This window comes from Oreochromis niloticus, linkage group LG12 (genome assembly GCF_001858045.2).
Source record: "Oreochromis niloticus isolate F11D_XX linkage group LG12, O_niloticus_UMD_NMBU, whole genome shotgun sequence".
In the NCBI taxonomy this organism is placed as follows: domain Eukaryota; kingdom Metazoa; phylum Chordata; class Actinopteri; order Cichliformes; family Cichlidae; genus Oreochromis; species Oreochromis niloticus.
In genome coordinates, this window is record NC_031977.2 from 36,217,214 (window position 1) to 36,232,952 (window position 15,739).

Genomic DNA, 15,739 nt, shown 5'->3' on the forward strand with positions numbered 1-15,739 from the left:
AGGACAACATATACACTGTGCAAGAGAGCAAGAGATACATACTAACTAATGATTAAATGCAGAGAGGTGTATAAACACAGAACGAGTGAAGAAGAAAAAATAAATATATCATGGGAACCCCACAGAAGCCTAGGCTTATTGCAGCACAAATAAGGGAAGATTCAGGGTCACCTGATCGATCCTAACTGTATTATTTGGCAAAACAGGTTTTAATGCTCTCAAAAGCTGAGACAGGTGTTTGTCTACTGAATTAATATTGGGAGCTGGATCCTGAAAAAAGGGGAGCCTGAGAGCTGAAGACTCTGCCTCCCATTCTACCTTAAAATACTATAGGAACCACAAGTACGCCTGCAGTTTGAAAGAGAGAAGCGGCCATTTAGGGATATATAGTACTGTGAGAACTTTAACATAAAATAGAGCCTGATTGCTCAAGACCTTGTATGTGAGAAAAAATATTCAAAAATTATCATTTGGATTTCAAAGGGAGTCAGTGAAGACAAGCAAATATGGGTGAAATATGCTGTCGCTTTATAGTCCCTGTCATCACTCTCTCAGCAGCATTTTTGATCCACTAATACTGAACAAATTTTGATGCAGCAGATTGAGATGAAACCTGGCCCAGAGGTACAGTAGCTGTCCCAGAGGAGAAATGAAAGTTGAAAGTTGGACATCAACTGTTAAGGATGATTGTTAATGATTTTTTGATTATGATGCAACCAGGCTGTCCCTATCCAATGTGTGATTGCGCACACGCGCGCGTACGATCGGTAAAGAAGGAGAAAAGGCGCTGCCATAATACCTAGTGTAGAGGCGCAAGAAAATTTATGCGGCGGATAAGAGGCGGCTGGCTTGACTGCTGCGGCTCACAAATGACGGCTCACTTGACCGCAGTAGTCAGTGTGTTGGCTATATGGACTGATTTTAATAACTGATGACTGGCAGCACGAGAGGACAAACTTGGAAGACAAGTTAGTCTCACGAGTGTCGGGTGAGTTTGTGTTCAAGCCTTTTTTGCTGATAAAACGGTGAATGTGCTGCAAACAGCTTCGTTAAACTAAGGGACAGAAAAAGCTTCTCTTTCACACTGAATTCCAGATTTTAATTAGTTTTTATAACTTCAGGTTTAGTTTGAGTTCCGGTTGAGGTCAGACGCGGAAATGGTGTAGAAGAATAGTGCTGTTTGCTCTTTATTTCCAAGGTTACTACTGCACATATTACTCAACCGTAACTGAGCAAAGTGATCACGTTTGTCTTAATCTTTCCATTTAATTTATTTAACTTCCTTACTGGAAATTAACCGATATGTTAGCTGTCGGGATATATGCCAACAACAACTAGTAACCAGGCCTCACTGCTACCATCAGCTGTGAAGTGAGAAAGGTAACATTAATGTGGTATCAGCATAGATGGTGAACATAATTAGGATGGGAGAGATTCGAGGATTCAGGTAAAAACGAAACTGTTTTGACCATGAGCTATTTTTTTTAACCTGTCCTGTTCAGCAGTTGTAGAAGCAGAATTATGGTCTGAATGCTTTGTATTACCAGACATATTTGCTTTTCCATGAGGAGTAATAGACTCTGTACCTTGTTAATGTTTTTGTTTTATTAATTTACTTTATTTTATTGTTCAAATCACTGTTCGATTGATTATGTTGGAACAGACAGGGAGTAAAGGCCAGATTGGAAAAATATAAGAAAGCAGAGAATAGTGGGGAAAAAAAGTGGTGAGAGGAAAAAATAAGAAAAACTGGTGGAAGGAAAAAATCAAGCTTTGCAGCAGTGACCAGTGGGGAGCAGCAGGGAAGGGATGACCCGTTGCTAACAGGTGACTTTTCATTTAAATATTCTGGGCAGATACACCTGGAGTGCTGGGGTGGACTTCCCCCCACTACTGAAATACAACAGGGAGGCGAACCAAGTAAACTGCATTTTCTTTGCCCCTGAACTTTACCTGTATATGCAGGGATTTCATATTTGTCTTTGTGGCACCATCCCTGGGACCTCTGCACTTACATGCCGGTTACAACTTATGGCTCTTATCTGATTTTCATGAATTCCTTTAATTGCTTCCTCCCTCTAACTTTGATGCCATCTTTCCCCCATTTTTAAAATTTATTATATAGCTACTGTAAGATTTACACCTTAATCTAAGGCACTTCTGATATTTCTGAGTCATGTTAATTGCAGTACTCTTATTTGACAACTGAATTTCAGCCAGTAGCTGCAGAACATTTTCAATGAATGGATTGTGAAATACTGGTTGTAACTTGTCAGCTCACACTGAACAGGACTAACTGCATTTGTGTGTGTGTGTGTGTGTGTGTGTGTGTGTGTTCACATTCTGTGAAAATGGTAAAACATTAGAGGACATACCTTTATGATAAGCCATCCAAATCACAGAACACAGACATAAGTAAAAGTTTCCTAATGTTGCTTTAAAGGTTACTAAGTCTCACTAAAGCTTACTCAAACCTACATTCTTAAACCTGAATACATGCTTTGGGTGGCGCTGTCACTTGGTGTTCACTCTCTCCGTGGCACTATCTGAGTATCACTTCCTGTTCCTGCTCAAACATAGTGGTGTTTTTGAGTAGCTTATCTGCTTAGCAATTTAATTAAAAACTGTGCTGGCCCAAATGTCAGCCTAATGTGTACCTTAATCAAGCCATGTAATAACAACATATCCCGGAACATAATAGTGCAAAAGTAACATGACGAAACTCTGTTCAGACAATGAATGGACTGATTCTTTTATAGTGCTTTTTTTTACTCTTCCGGATTACTCAAAGTGCTCTATACAACATGCCACATTCATCCAATCACAAACTTTCTGTTAACTGAGTGCTTCCTAACTACATTCATACACATTCACACTCTTGACATGCAGACCGGAGGAGCCAGGGATCGAACCACTAACCTTCTAATCAGTAGGTGACCTGCTCCACCACCTGAGCTACATGCACTCGCTGGCAAAGATGAGTAAACCCTCACTAGGTTTTAGATAAAGTGTACACTCACAAACCTGTCAAACTTGCATTTGAAACGTTGGCTACCATAGCAGTATAGTATTGCAACATGGCATTTGGGTCTTCTAACTAAAATAGGAGAATAGGAACATAAATAGTCCCATCATTGCCAGACCTGGCCCATATCTGGTTGACATGACACCCGTCAGTCAGAAATACCAGCTTGATGCCGGATCTGGGCCAGGCCTGTTTTCTATGGGCCTGGGCCAAATAACCCACACCACAATCGTGCCAGATGTGGCATGCCATCGCATATACATCGGCATCTATGCCAGGCCTGGCCCATATCTGGATGACATACGTCTTATCATGCCAGAAGTGCTTGATACCAGATCCGGGCCAGACCTGCTTGCTATTTGGGTAGTTGTCAAACAGCTAACAGATCATCTGCAGAGGAATGGCTTATTTGAAGAGTTTCAGTCAGGTTTCAGAGCTCATCACAGCACAGAAACAGCTTTAGTGAAGGTTACAAATGATCTTCTTATGGCCTCTGACAGTAGACTCATCTCTGTGCTTGTCCTTACTCTGGATGGCATTACCTTGGCCTCCAGTAACACTGTGAGGAACCTTGGAGTCATTTTTGACCAGGACATGTCCTTCAACGCACATATTAAACAAATATGTAAGACTGCTTTCTTCCATTTGCGCAACATCTCTAAAATTAGAAATATCCTGTCTCAGAGTGACGCTGAAAAACTAGTTCATGCATTTATTACTTCCAGGCTGGACTACTGTAATTCTTTATTATCAGGATGTCCTAAAAACTCACTGAAAAGCCTTCAGCTGATCCAAAATGCTGCAGCAAGAGTCCTGACAGGGACTAGAAAGAGAGAGCAGATTTCTCCTGTTTTGGCTTCCCTTCATTGGCTTCCTGTTAAATCCAGAATTGAATTCAAAATCCTGCTCCTCACATACAAGGTCTTAAATAATCAGGCCCCATCTTAATGACCTTGTAGTACCATATCACCCTATTAGAGCACTTCGCTCTCGCTCTGCAGGTCTACTTGTTGTTCCTAGAGTATTTAAAAGTAGAATGGGAGGCAGAGCCTTCAGTTTTCAGGCCCCTCTTCTGTGGAACCAGCTTCCAGTTTGGATTCAGGAGACAGACACTATCTCTACTTTCAAGATTAGGCTTCAAACTTTCCTTTTTGCTAAAGCATATAGTTAGGGCTGGACCAGGTGACCCTGAATCCTCCCTTAGTTATGCTGCAATAGACGTAGGCTGCCGGGGATTCCCATGATGCATTGAGTTTTTCCTTTCCAGTCACCTTTCTCACTCACTATGTGCTAATAGACCTCTCTGCATCGAATCATATCTGTTATTAATCTCTGTCTCTCTTCCACAGCATGTCTTCCTTCTCTCACCCCAACCAATCACAGCAGATGGCCCCGCCCCTCCCTGAGCCTGGTTCTGCTGGAGTTTTTCCTTCCCACTGTCGCCAAAGTGCTTGCTCACAAGGGGTCATATGATTGTTGGGTTTTTCTCTGTATGTGTTATTGTAGGGTCTACCTTACAATATAAAGCACCTTGAGGCGACTGTTGTTGTGATTTGGCGCTATATAAATAGAATTGAAATGAATTATGTTATTAATTATTTTATTTTCTTTTTTGTGGGGGTGCAGATAACATCATGGCTACTGCAGGAACTGGTAAGTCCAACCAGTATTTAAAACCTTGAAACAAAGTATTATTTAAAAAATAAGTTAGACTGAAGGTGGTTGCATAAGATCACATAACATCTGATGGCGTACACATGTAAACACTAAACACTAGTTCTAGAAGGTTGTTCCAAAAGATGTATTACTGACATTTATAATGTTGTTTCCAGTTCTCATTTTCAAATTAATTTCCTCACTGCACTCTTTTCCTGTTAGTTCATGGATTAGGTATTATATTAGCAAATAGATTCGTTTTGGGATTAACTGTGGGATTAGCTATAGAATTAGCTAACATTAATTACCAGATTAGTTATCCCATTTAACATTTCTGTGACTGCTTCAGTCCTTGGAGAAAAAGCAGTGCATCAAGATGCAATGTAAGGCGTTCTCTGATTGGTTGCAGAGACAAAGGCTGGCTACTTTATATGCTGGTGTTTGTGCCAATAACTTTGCACCAAAGAAGAAGTCTGTGTGCTTTTACAAACGCCATTCTGCCCTGATATTTACACCCTGCCCAACACAGATATATGAATAATATCAAGGGTTTCTGCAATGAAATGCACTCCAGTACATTTTACTATGATTTATTTTACTTCTAACAATAGTTCTAAAAGTTTTTTAATAAAGGCCCATAAATCAGATGATGGGCTCAGGCTGAAAGAAAAGGAAAACAGATTAAAAACTGTTATTAAAAGGGCTTAACATAAAATCTAAACTCACAGTAATGAAATTGCTTCAGTGGCCCAAATTGAACAAAACTAAAGCAGAGACATAAAATCTAATTCAAATCTGTCTCTGTGCTAAAGAGGGCTCATGAGGTGCTACCAATTACTCATGGTTTCTTTAATGCAAATAAACATTTTATTTTTATTGAAAATAAAATGGTGATCTCTAGAGTTTTTTTCTAGTGCCTTTACTTTCATGCAGAAAACTCACAGATGACCAGCCTCCAAGTTGGCAAAAAAGTGCAAATTAAACCATAAAAATAAGTACTAGAAAGAGAGAGCAGATTTCTCCTGTTTTGGCTTCCCTTTATTGGCTTCCTGTTAAATCCAGAATTCAAAATCCTGCTCCTCACATACAAGGTCTTAAATGATCAGGCCCCATCTTATCTTAATGACCTTGTAGTACCATATCACCCTATTAGAGCACTTCGCTCTCGCACTGCAGGCTTACTTGTTGTTCCTAGAGTATTTAAAAGTAGAATGGGAGGCAGAGCCTTCAGTTTTCAGGCCCCTCTTCTGTGGAACCAGCTTCCAGTTTGGATTCAGGAGACAGACACTATCTCTACTTTCAAGATTAGGCTTCAAACTTTCCTTTTTGCTAAAGCATATAGTTAGGGCTGGACCAGGTGACCCTGAATCCTCCCTTAGTTATGCTGCAATAGACGTAGGCTGCCGGGGATTCCCATGATGCATTGAGTTTTTCTTCTTCAGTCACCTTTCTCACTCATTTTATGTTAATAGACCTCTCTGCAATGAATTATACCTGTTATAATTCTTTGGCTCTCTTCAACAGCATGTCTTTATGCTGTCTTCATTCCCTCTCCCCAGCTGGTCGCAGCAGATGGCCCCGCCCCTCCCTGAGCCTGGTTCTGTCAGAGGTTTCTTCCTGTTAAAAGGGAGTTTTTCCTTCCCACTGTCACAAAATGCTTGCTCACAAGGGGTCATATGATTGTTGGGCTTTTCTCTGTATCTACTGTTGTAGGATCTACCTTACAATATAAAGCACCTTGAGGCAACTGTTGAGATGTATAAGTAAAATTATTAATTAGTCGATTATAAATTAAATGAATTTAACCTTAGCTACCTTTTGTGCCACATTGGAAGTAGCTCTTTTCTGTGTGATTCTATGTGCAAACCCTACAACTCCTATCATCCATGTTAAGAAAAATTAGTGCCTTCTTTCACAATTAAAAAAAATCTGTAATATTCATGAAATTTTTCATACTGCCTTTAAGCCTTTAAGTACTGCTGCTACTTATTTGATTGTTGGTCTAGAAATTTCTAGATCAGACATCACTACCAGGGGGGCCACAGTCTGGATCTGGACCCACAAGCTGTCCTATACGGACCCATACCTGCAGTCGAAAGAGACAGTTATGGTTTAATACCTAAACCGGGGCTTCTATTTTAACTGATGTAGCTTTTCTGGTCTTTATTGTTGTGGTTCAGTAGCTGCAGAAATGCACAGAAGAATTGGATGCGAATTAAGCGCTCCACTCAGCCAGTCAACTTTGTGCATTCTAAATGGTACATACTGGACTCCACAGTGCTGACAGCTGAGTTAGTAAGTTACACATGTAACGACAGCAGAAAGAAGAAAGATAATGATATATGAAAAAGAAAAGTTTGAAATACAAACGAGTGCGTCGGAGAAAGCTGAAACAAAACAGAGACCGGTGACATGGAGAAAAAAAGGAACAAATAAGGAACAAATGGTGCTGTGCAAAAACAAAAATGGAAAGTGAAAACAGGGCAATGGGTACATGTGTGTGCTGTGTGCAATGATTTGCGTGTAACTTTTGAGGACTCACACGCACATCCTTCAGTCCACACACAAATACGAAGCAATCTGACCACACGTATGTTAACCATTTTACAAATGCGTACATCCAAACTTGAATAAATACTAATCATTAAGTTTAAGTTCAGTTTTACAAAACATACATTTCAGTGTAATATTACCCAAGTATAACCAATCTTGATACAACATAAGAGTAATTACTCACTAGTAGGTCAGTACTTGGTCAGTGAAGGATAATTCCCTAGTAGGGATATCAGAATATCAGTAGCATAGTTACTTAGATTTGACTGGGGATGTTACAGAGCAGTGACATTATAATAGAGACACGTGGCACTTAAAGAATCCTAAATTTTAGTCTATGGGAAAATTCAACAGCATCAAAGTTGGGGGAAAATGATTTTAAAAGCTGATTAGCTTAAGTGATAGAACTTGGAGCAATTGCAAAATATTCAAGCTTGCGCTTTGGTGATACTCCAACTTGTGACACAAGTAGGTTAAAAATCAATGCTAAAGATTCAGTTTTCCGTGTCTTGCCCTTGCTTTCACAGATAATATGAAGCCACTGACACGCAGTTCCAGTCATGAATTACTGACACATTTCAGTAAGTCTGTGTAAAATTTATAATATTGTGTGATGGAGGTGTACCAGGTAAAGTGTTTTATTGTTGGTGGTGAAATGACTGTGGAATGAAATACATGCATTTACTACAAGATTTATTGATTTTAATTTCTTAATTCAAGGGGAGAAATAACTTTTCAATTAACATGTAATATTTAAGTTTTATTTAAGTCAATTACTTTTCTGATTCTCTTTAGTTGTCTGGAAATAAGTGGTTTACTTTTATTTTCAGTGTCTGAGTTGAGGGTGGTTCTGCTGGGGAACAGCTGGTCAGCGATGAGAGCAGTGGGGAACGTCCTACTAAGAGAGGAGAAGTTCTGTACTGAAGGAGCAGCAGACTGCTGTGTGAAATTCAGTACACCCTTTGAGCAAAAACAAATAGTTGTCATTAACACCCCAGACCTGCTGCTCACCAACATCTCTGAGGACAAACTGAAGGAACATGTAGAAACCTGTGTGAGGCTCTCTGATCCTGGACCTCATGTGTTCCTGCTGGTTCTACAGCCTGAAGACTTCACTGAGGAGCAAAAACTGAGGCTCTGCAAAGTCCTTCAGCTGTTCGGTGATCAACCATTTGACCATTCACTAATTTTCATGTCAACATCCAGAGAGGAGAGCTCATTTGAAAACTGTGTGACTCATCCACCACTAAAAGACATGATCAGACTGTGCAGATACAGATACCTGTGTCAGAAGAACTTTGAATATTCAGAGCTGTTAACACGTTTGATTCAAACAGCAAAGGAGATTATGACAACAAAGTGTATTTTAAACCTGGTTCTGTGTGGGAGGAGAGGAGCAGGGAAGACGTCAGCAGCCAAGGCCATTTTAGGTCAGACTGAGCTTCATTCAGTCTCCAACTCATCAGAGTGTGTTAAACATCAGGGAGAGGTGTGTGGACGTTGGGTTTCCCTGGTGGAGCTGCCTGCCTTGTATGGAAAACCTCAGGAGGCAGTGATGGAGGAATCACTCAGGTGTATCTCCCTCTGTGATCCTGAGGGTGTCCATGCCTTCATCCTGGTCCTACCTGTGGCTCCCCTCACTGATGAAGACAAGGGAGAGTTAAAGACCTTCCAGAACACATTCAGCTCTCGAGTCAATGACTTCACCATGATTCTGTTCACTGTGGACTCAGATCCTACAGATCCAGCTGTTGTTAACTTTCTAAAGGAAAACCAGGACATCCAGGAGCTCTGTGAGAGCTGTGGAGGAAGATCTGTTGTTCTCAACATCAAAGAAAAATGGCAAACAGCATTAAAGCTGCTGGAAACAGTGGAAAAGATGACAGTTCACAAAAACTATACAATAACCACGTTTACACATGTCTGTGTGGATAAAATCACCACACTCCAGGCGGAGCTGAAAAACTTGAAACCACATGATGTTGGCCTTTGTAAGTTTTTTTTTTTTTTTTAATTTTCTAAACCATGGGTTTTATAAAACTTTTATAAATCTGCCAAGGTTGAAGATCATGTCTACACACATAAAATCCAGACATTAGAACAGACAGAATTTTCCTTACTCAAACTCCATTTCTCATTTCTCATATTAATTAGACTTATACTTTCATTATATTTTTGATTAAGAATAAATAATATTTTCTATGAGCAAAAGTACATAGAAACTATATTTATCATTTTAAACACAAAAGACTGGATGTCAAGGCCTTATACACTATCTCAGATGTAATGAGAGGTGAGCCAGAGCGTCTTCAGTCTCTTTGAATCCCACCGTTCTCGATACATTCAGGCCAAATAGTTCAATATTGGTTTCATCAGGCCAGAGAATTTTGTTTCTCATGATCTTAGTCCTTCAGGTACCTTTATGCTCTGGGTGGGCGGTCATGTGCCTTTTACTGAGGAGTGGCTTCAGTCTGGCTACTCTACCATATAGGCCTAATTGATGGAGTGCTACAGAAATAGTTGTCCCTTTGCGAGGTTCTCCTCTCTCCACAGAGAAATGCTGGAGGTCAGAGTGAATTCTTTGTCACCTCCTTGATTAAGGCCCTTCTTTTTTTTCTTTTTTTTTTTTTTTTTTGCCTGTCCCGTTTGGCTCTTTTGCCATCAGAATTATTGTCTAAAGGCAAAGAAAGATGCCCAACGGATTTACTTTACCAAATTGACCATCCCAGCCTTGCTGTAATGGTCCATTTGATTCACCTTTTATTGTTTATTTTATTTTCATTTGCTGAATACGGGACAGACTTTACTGGGGGAAAGAAAAGGGGAGAAAGAAAGCTGAGAAGAGGGATGGGGAAAAAAGGGCAAAAACCAAAAACCAACAGAATAAGCAGACAAAAAAAATACATATATCGATCACCTGGATCACGTGTTGAGAAAGAAAAAAGAAAACAAGCAGAAGAAAACGAGAGTAATAGAATAAACAACATCACAATGATCTGTGGGAATATGACAGTAAATACTAAATGTTAAACATTATTGTGCAGCACGTAAGATCGACAGCACACAGTGTGCTTTGAGGTAGGAGCCAAAAAGGGTGTAGTTTGTGTGTGTGAGCACCCGTGTGTACACCTGTGAGCATGGACACGCTTGTATTTAAAAGGTTCCTTCATGTAATGATCTGCTAGAGGGTGTGGGGGGGCCACTGCCCCGTCCTCCAGGGCATGACGCAGGTATGGAGGAGATCAAAACTCCAGACATCCAGAGGCCCTCAGAGCACAAGAGACCAAGGAAGACCAACAGAGGGGCAGCCGCGTCACTATCCCAGAAAGAGCTGAGGAGAGTCCCAGATGAGGGGTCACTCAGCAGCCAGGAGCAGAAGCCGGGGGGTTGCAGTGACGCGCCCGTGAGCTCCGCCGGCAGCCAGCTGTGCCTGAGTGACCGAGCCCCAGGCCGAGAGGCCGAGGGCACCCCACCTCCGAAGGCCCTTCTGATTAAGGCCCTTCTGCCCAGATCACTCAGATTGCCTGGGCAGCCAGCTCTAGAAAGAGTCCTAGTGATTCCAAACTTCTTCCATTTGTGATAGAGGTCACTGTACTCAGTGGGACCTTCAGTCCTGCAGACATTTTTCTATATCTTTCTTGAGATCTGTGCTTCGAAACAATCCTGACTCAAAGGTGTACAGACAATTATTCAGAATTCATAGTTTGGTTTATGCTCTGATATCTGTCACCTATGTCCCATAGGTGACAGATGTGCTTTTCATTTTTGTCATTATAAAGTATTGTTTGTAGAATTTTAAGATACAAATGGAATTTAATCCATTTTGGAATAATCTTATAATATGACAAAATGTGGAAGAAGTGAAGCACTGAGAATACTTTCCAGATGTAAATCAGGGTCCTTAGGGACTGAGTAAAGCACTATACAAATACAGGCCATTTACCATTCACACCTTTTCACATCTGGGATAGGGTGATAGGCCCCAGCAACCCTGGTAAAGATAAGAGGATGGATGGAGTGGAAGTTATTATAAATCCATTAATATTTTATGTTAACCAGGTTGAATCAACTCAGTTAAATTAAGTTGGAATCAACTGTAGTAAAACAGTTGATTCATCATTAATTAATCAAGTTATTCCAACTCAAGTACATTAAGTTGGAATAACAGAATTGCATAATGCTAAAATAACGCAATTTAATTACAGGGAAATTCTTTCCATGATTTTTTTATGTTCATTCAAAAAGTCATTTTTTTGAGTGTATGTTGTGTTTGGTTTGGAGTTTTGTGCATTATGGCCATACATCTTTGCTTTGGTCACATCTGTCCAAACTAGATTGTTCCATAAGTTTTTGGTTTGTTTAGCTGCACCTTTGAAAACCTGATCCGTACTACTGTGTTCTTGAAAACAGTCTTAAATATTTTCCACATGTGAATAATGTTTCTCACTCTAGAATGATGTACATTAAATTGTTTGGAAAGGGCCTAATAACACTTTGCAAACTTATGAGCAGAAAGTCTGAAGTCGATGCTAATGTTTTTCCTCCTCAGCATTGTGTTAACTAGGGATGGGTATCGAAAACCGGTTCTTGTTGAGAACCGGTTCCCACTGTTTCAATTCCTTGGAATCGTTTGCCATTTTTGCAAACGATTCCCTTATCGATTCCAGTCGCCCCGAATGACGTCACCACGTTGCGGCGCGTCGGAGCGTACCTGGCAGAAAACACGGCGCCTAAGCGACTCAAACGCTCAAAAGTTTGGTTATACTTTACGAGAACAGATGACAACGGGGCAACTTGCAATACTTGCAAAGTAGATATTTCATTTAGGGGAGGAAACACTACGAATATGTAAAAGCATTTGCTCACAAAACACGCGATGACCTTAAATGAATGTCATGTTTTTAATTCCGCTCCGGACTCGTGAATCTCAACCCAGCAGCAGCGGTAACGTTTGCACGTCCTCTCCCGTTAATGCGGCAGGTAAATAATCAACTAACAGTGCATATTATGTTAGCGCGATCTGCTTTATTACAAAACCTGCCATTACTGTGCATTTAGGTGACCATGATGAGACAGACAGAGTCTGGCTGGCGCTCGCTGGCAGTTGTCGCTGCAGTCCACCGGTAGCGTCTCTTTTCAGGCCCGAATGTCACCGAGCAGTGACTAAGTTTGTGGTAAAAGCTTTGCAGCCATTTGCCACAGCAGATGGTAAGTGAATGTGTTTAATTGTAGGCAGTGACATTACTGGATATTCTTGTGTAATTGCTACAGAATAATTTATGTTATACTTTGTTATTGCTACAGAAGAATATTTATTTTATTATTTTACATTTACAATTTTCCCCGGGGACCCTGTGACACCCCATTGAAGAGCCATAGGCTGGATCTCTTAAGATCTCACTGTTGGGTTTGTAAGGCCATGTTACTCCTAAATTTCTATCTTGTTCAAAGAGAAGATATAAAACAAAATTCTAAGCTAATCGACCTTAGTGTTCTCCTTTTTAAAAATAAGAATCGATAAGAGAATCGATAAAGAATCGAATCGTTAAACAGAATCGAAAATGGAATCGGAATCGTTAAAATCTTATCAATACCCATCCCTAGTGTTAACACACACGAAGAATGCTCCAGACCAGCAAACTGCCAAACCCTCTGCTTTTATAGAAGTGCTCTTACCTGCTGATGATCAAGTCAGTCAAGCACATTTGATTATCAGCAACTGGCTGCTATTTGTCCTCTGAGTTCCTGGGGAAGTGTAAGGGTGTATTTATGAGATCTCGGCACTGAAGCTGGTAAACATTTTGCTAAGCTTGTGGCAATGGCTCGATGGATTTCGGCCACAACCTTTGGAAATCGTTTTACATGGTCTTTAATACCGAACCTGACCTGTGAGCTAAAAGGAAAAGAATATGTGTTTTGGTTTTTTTCACTTGCTATGTTTCCAAATAGGACAAACAGTGTATGCTTGGCTGACAGTTTTGACTTTGTTCCCTGTCATCACTGAGCCATGTTTTACAGTTTTTATTGTTTAGTTGGTTTTTTTGTAATGGAAAACAATGTCAATCAGTGGCAGTATTTGATGTCCTGGTATGAAATGTTTTTGAACATCTAGCTGAAATTAGAAGGTACTGAAAAATTATTAAAGTGAGTCAGAATTACCTTTAAATAACTATGTATTCTTAACTTACAGTGGATGAAGAGAGGCAGAGCTCAGACTGTCTGAGGATTGTGCTGATCGGAAAGACCGGCAGTGGAAAGAGCTCCTCAGGAAACACCGTTCTAGGAAGAAAACAGTTCAAAACTGGCGCAAGCCAGACATCTGTTACCAAATGTTGTCAGAAAGCACAGGGTGAAGTGGACGGTCGTCCTGTTGTTGTGCTCGACACTCCTGGTCTGTTTGACTCGACTTTGTCACATGAAGAGGTCAGTGAGGAGATGACAAAATGCATCAGTCTTCTGGCTCCAGGACCACATGTCTTCCTGTTGGTGATGCAGATTGGCCGACTCACACCAGAGGAGAAAGAGACTCTGAAACTGATCAAGAAATTCTTTGGGAAGAATTCTGAGAAATTCACAATCATTCTTTTCACAGGAGGAGATACACTCGAACATCATGAACAGTCTATTCAAGACTACATTAAAGATGAATGTGAGGATTCGTTTAAAAATCTAATCACTGACTGTGAAGGGAGATACCATGTGTTCAATAACTATGAGAAACAAAGCTGCACACAAGTCAGTGAGCTGATAACAAAGATTGAAACCATGGTGAAGAAAAATGGAGGAAACTGCTTCACCAATGAGATGCTGCAGGAGGCTGAAGCAGCGATAAAGAAACAAATGGAGAAGCTGCTGAAAGAGAAGGAAGAAGAGATGCAGAGACAAAGGGAAGAACTTGAAAGAAAACACCAGGAAGAAATGAAATCAATGAAAGCAATAATGGAAAAGCAAAGAGAAGAAAATGAACAAAGAGATGAGCAACTCAGACAGTTACAGGAAAGCATCCACATTCAGTCTGAAGACAGAAAGAAAGAACTAGAAACTAGAAAGAAAGAGAGAGAAACAGAAAAACTTAAAAGACGAGAATGGGATCAAAAAATTCAAGAACTGGAGAAAAAACTACGATCAGAGTCAGAATCAAAGGAAATGATTAACAGGGAGCTTGAACAGTACAAAGAAAATATAAGAAAGCAGGATCAACTGAAGGAAAAACAAAAGCAAGATGATGAACAGAAAGAGCAGAAACTCAGGGAGCTCCAAGAAGAATACAACCAAGTAAAAGAAAAATTTAAACATGAAAAAGAAAAAGAGGATCAGATCAAAACAGAACAGGAAGAGAAACTAAAAGAGTTAAAGGAGAACTATAAGAAAGAAATTGAAAACATGCAGGAAGACATGGAGAAGTCTAAAGAAGAGGCCAGAAGATCAGCTGAAGAGTTGAATGAATTCAGAGAAAAATATGAAGCTGGGATACTTAAACTCATGGAGGAGGTGGTTGATCTAGAGATGGAAAAGGAGGAATATGAAAGATTAAAGGATTTGTCAGACCACAAAGAAAATAGTCTGAAGCAGGAAATAGGTGTTCTGCAGAGTAAACATAAATCAGAAATGGCCGATTTAGTCCTGATGCTCCTGAGTCAAAAGAAGGAAAACAAGAAAAAAATAAAAAGCATGCAGGAATCACACCGAAAAGAGGAAGAGAAGCTTAAAAAAGATCTTTCAAAGGAGAATAAGGAAGAAGAAAAGGAAGAAATTGGTAAACTAAAGAAGAAACAAAAAGAAAAAATGAAAGAATTGAGGAAACAGCTTTTGACCCAAAACAAAGACGACTGGGAAACAGAAAGGGAAGAGCTGTCCATCCAACATGAAAAAGAAATTTGTGATTTGAAGCAAACTCTTTTAACAAAGCTGCAACAAAATCAAAAGAAAAAATTAGTTGAATTAAAGGAAAACCATGAGCAAAAACTGGACGAATTCAAACAAAAGCTTCTGAAAGAAAATGAAAAAAATGAGAAAGAACAACTTGATGAGCTGCAGAAAAAACAGGAAAAAGAAATGAATGAACTAAAACAGAAACTTGGGACCCAAGATGAAGACAGTACCAGGAAGGAACTGGAAGGAATGCAGAAAAAACACGAAACAGAAATTAATGAGCTGAAAGAAAAACTTCTGACTACAGAGGAGAAACAGCCCTGCTTTGTCTCATGAGCAAAACTGCAGTCATCAAGAGAGAGACATTCATATCCTTTAACCTTCTAAGTCTTTCTTTTTGCTATTTGGGCTGATTGGGACCTGATGAATGTATAAAAAAAAAGAATTACAAGATATTTTTTTATACCTGATTTTTGTTTCTGAGAAAAATGAGATCCACATATGAGGACATTCGCTTTAAATTTCGATAGAACAGTGGCAGTGAGTCCTCATAAGTGGACATCAGGCCCTTGTAGAGCAAAATTTAGTATTTTGGTCTAGACAACCTCAGAGGTGTAAGCATCACAGCAGATG

General features: G+C 39.9%; 1 protein-coding gene across 1 annotated transcript; it reads left to right on the forward strand.

Annotated features, from left to right (window-relative positions):
- Window positions 1-1,868: 1,868 nt before the first annotated feature.
- On the forward strand, window positions 1,869-15,523 carry LOC102076796 (DDT domain-containing protein DDB_G0282237-like). Its single transcript, XM_019365410.2, has 5 exons — window positions 1,869-1,920; window positions 4,652-4,678; window positions 7,762-7,815; window positions 8,065-9,225; window positions 13,425-15,523. Exons 2-5 carry the CDS (start codon window positions 4,660-4,662, stop codon window positions 15,440-15,442), a joined length of 3,252 nt encoding a protein of 1,083 aa, XP_019220955.1. The 5' UTR covers window positions 1,869-1,920; window positions 4,652-4,659; the 3' UTR covers window positions 15,443-15,523.
- Window positions 15,524-15,739: the final 216 nt, after the last annotated feature.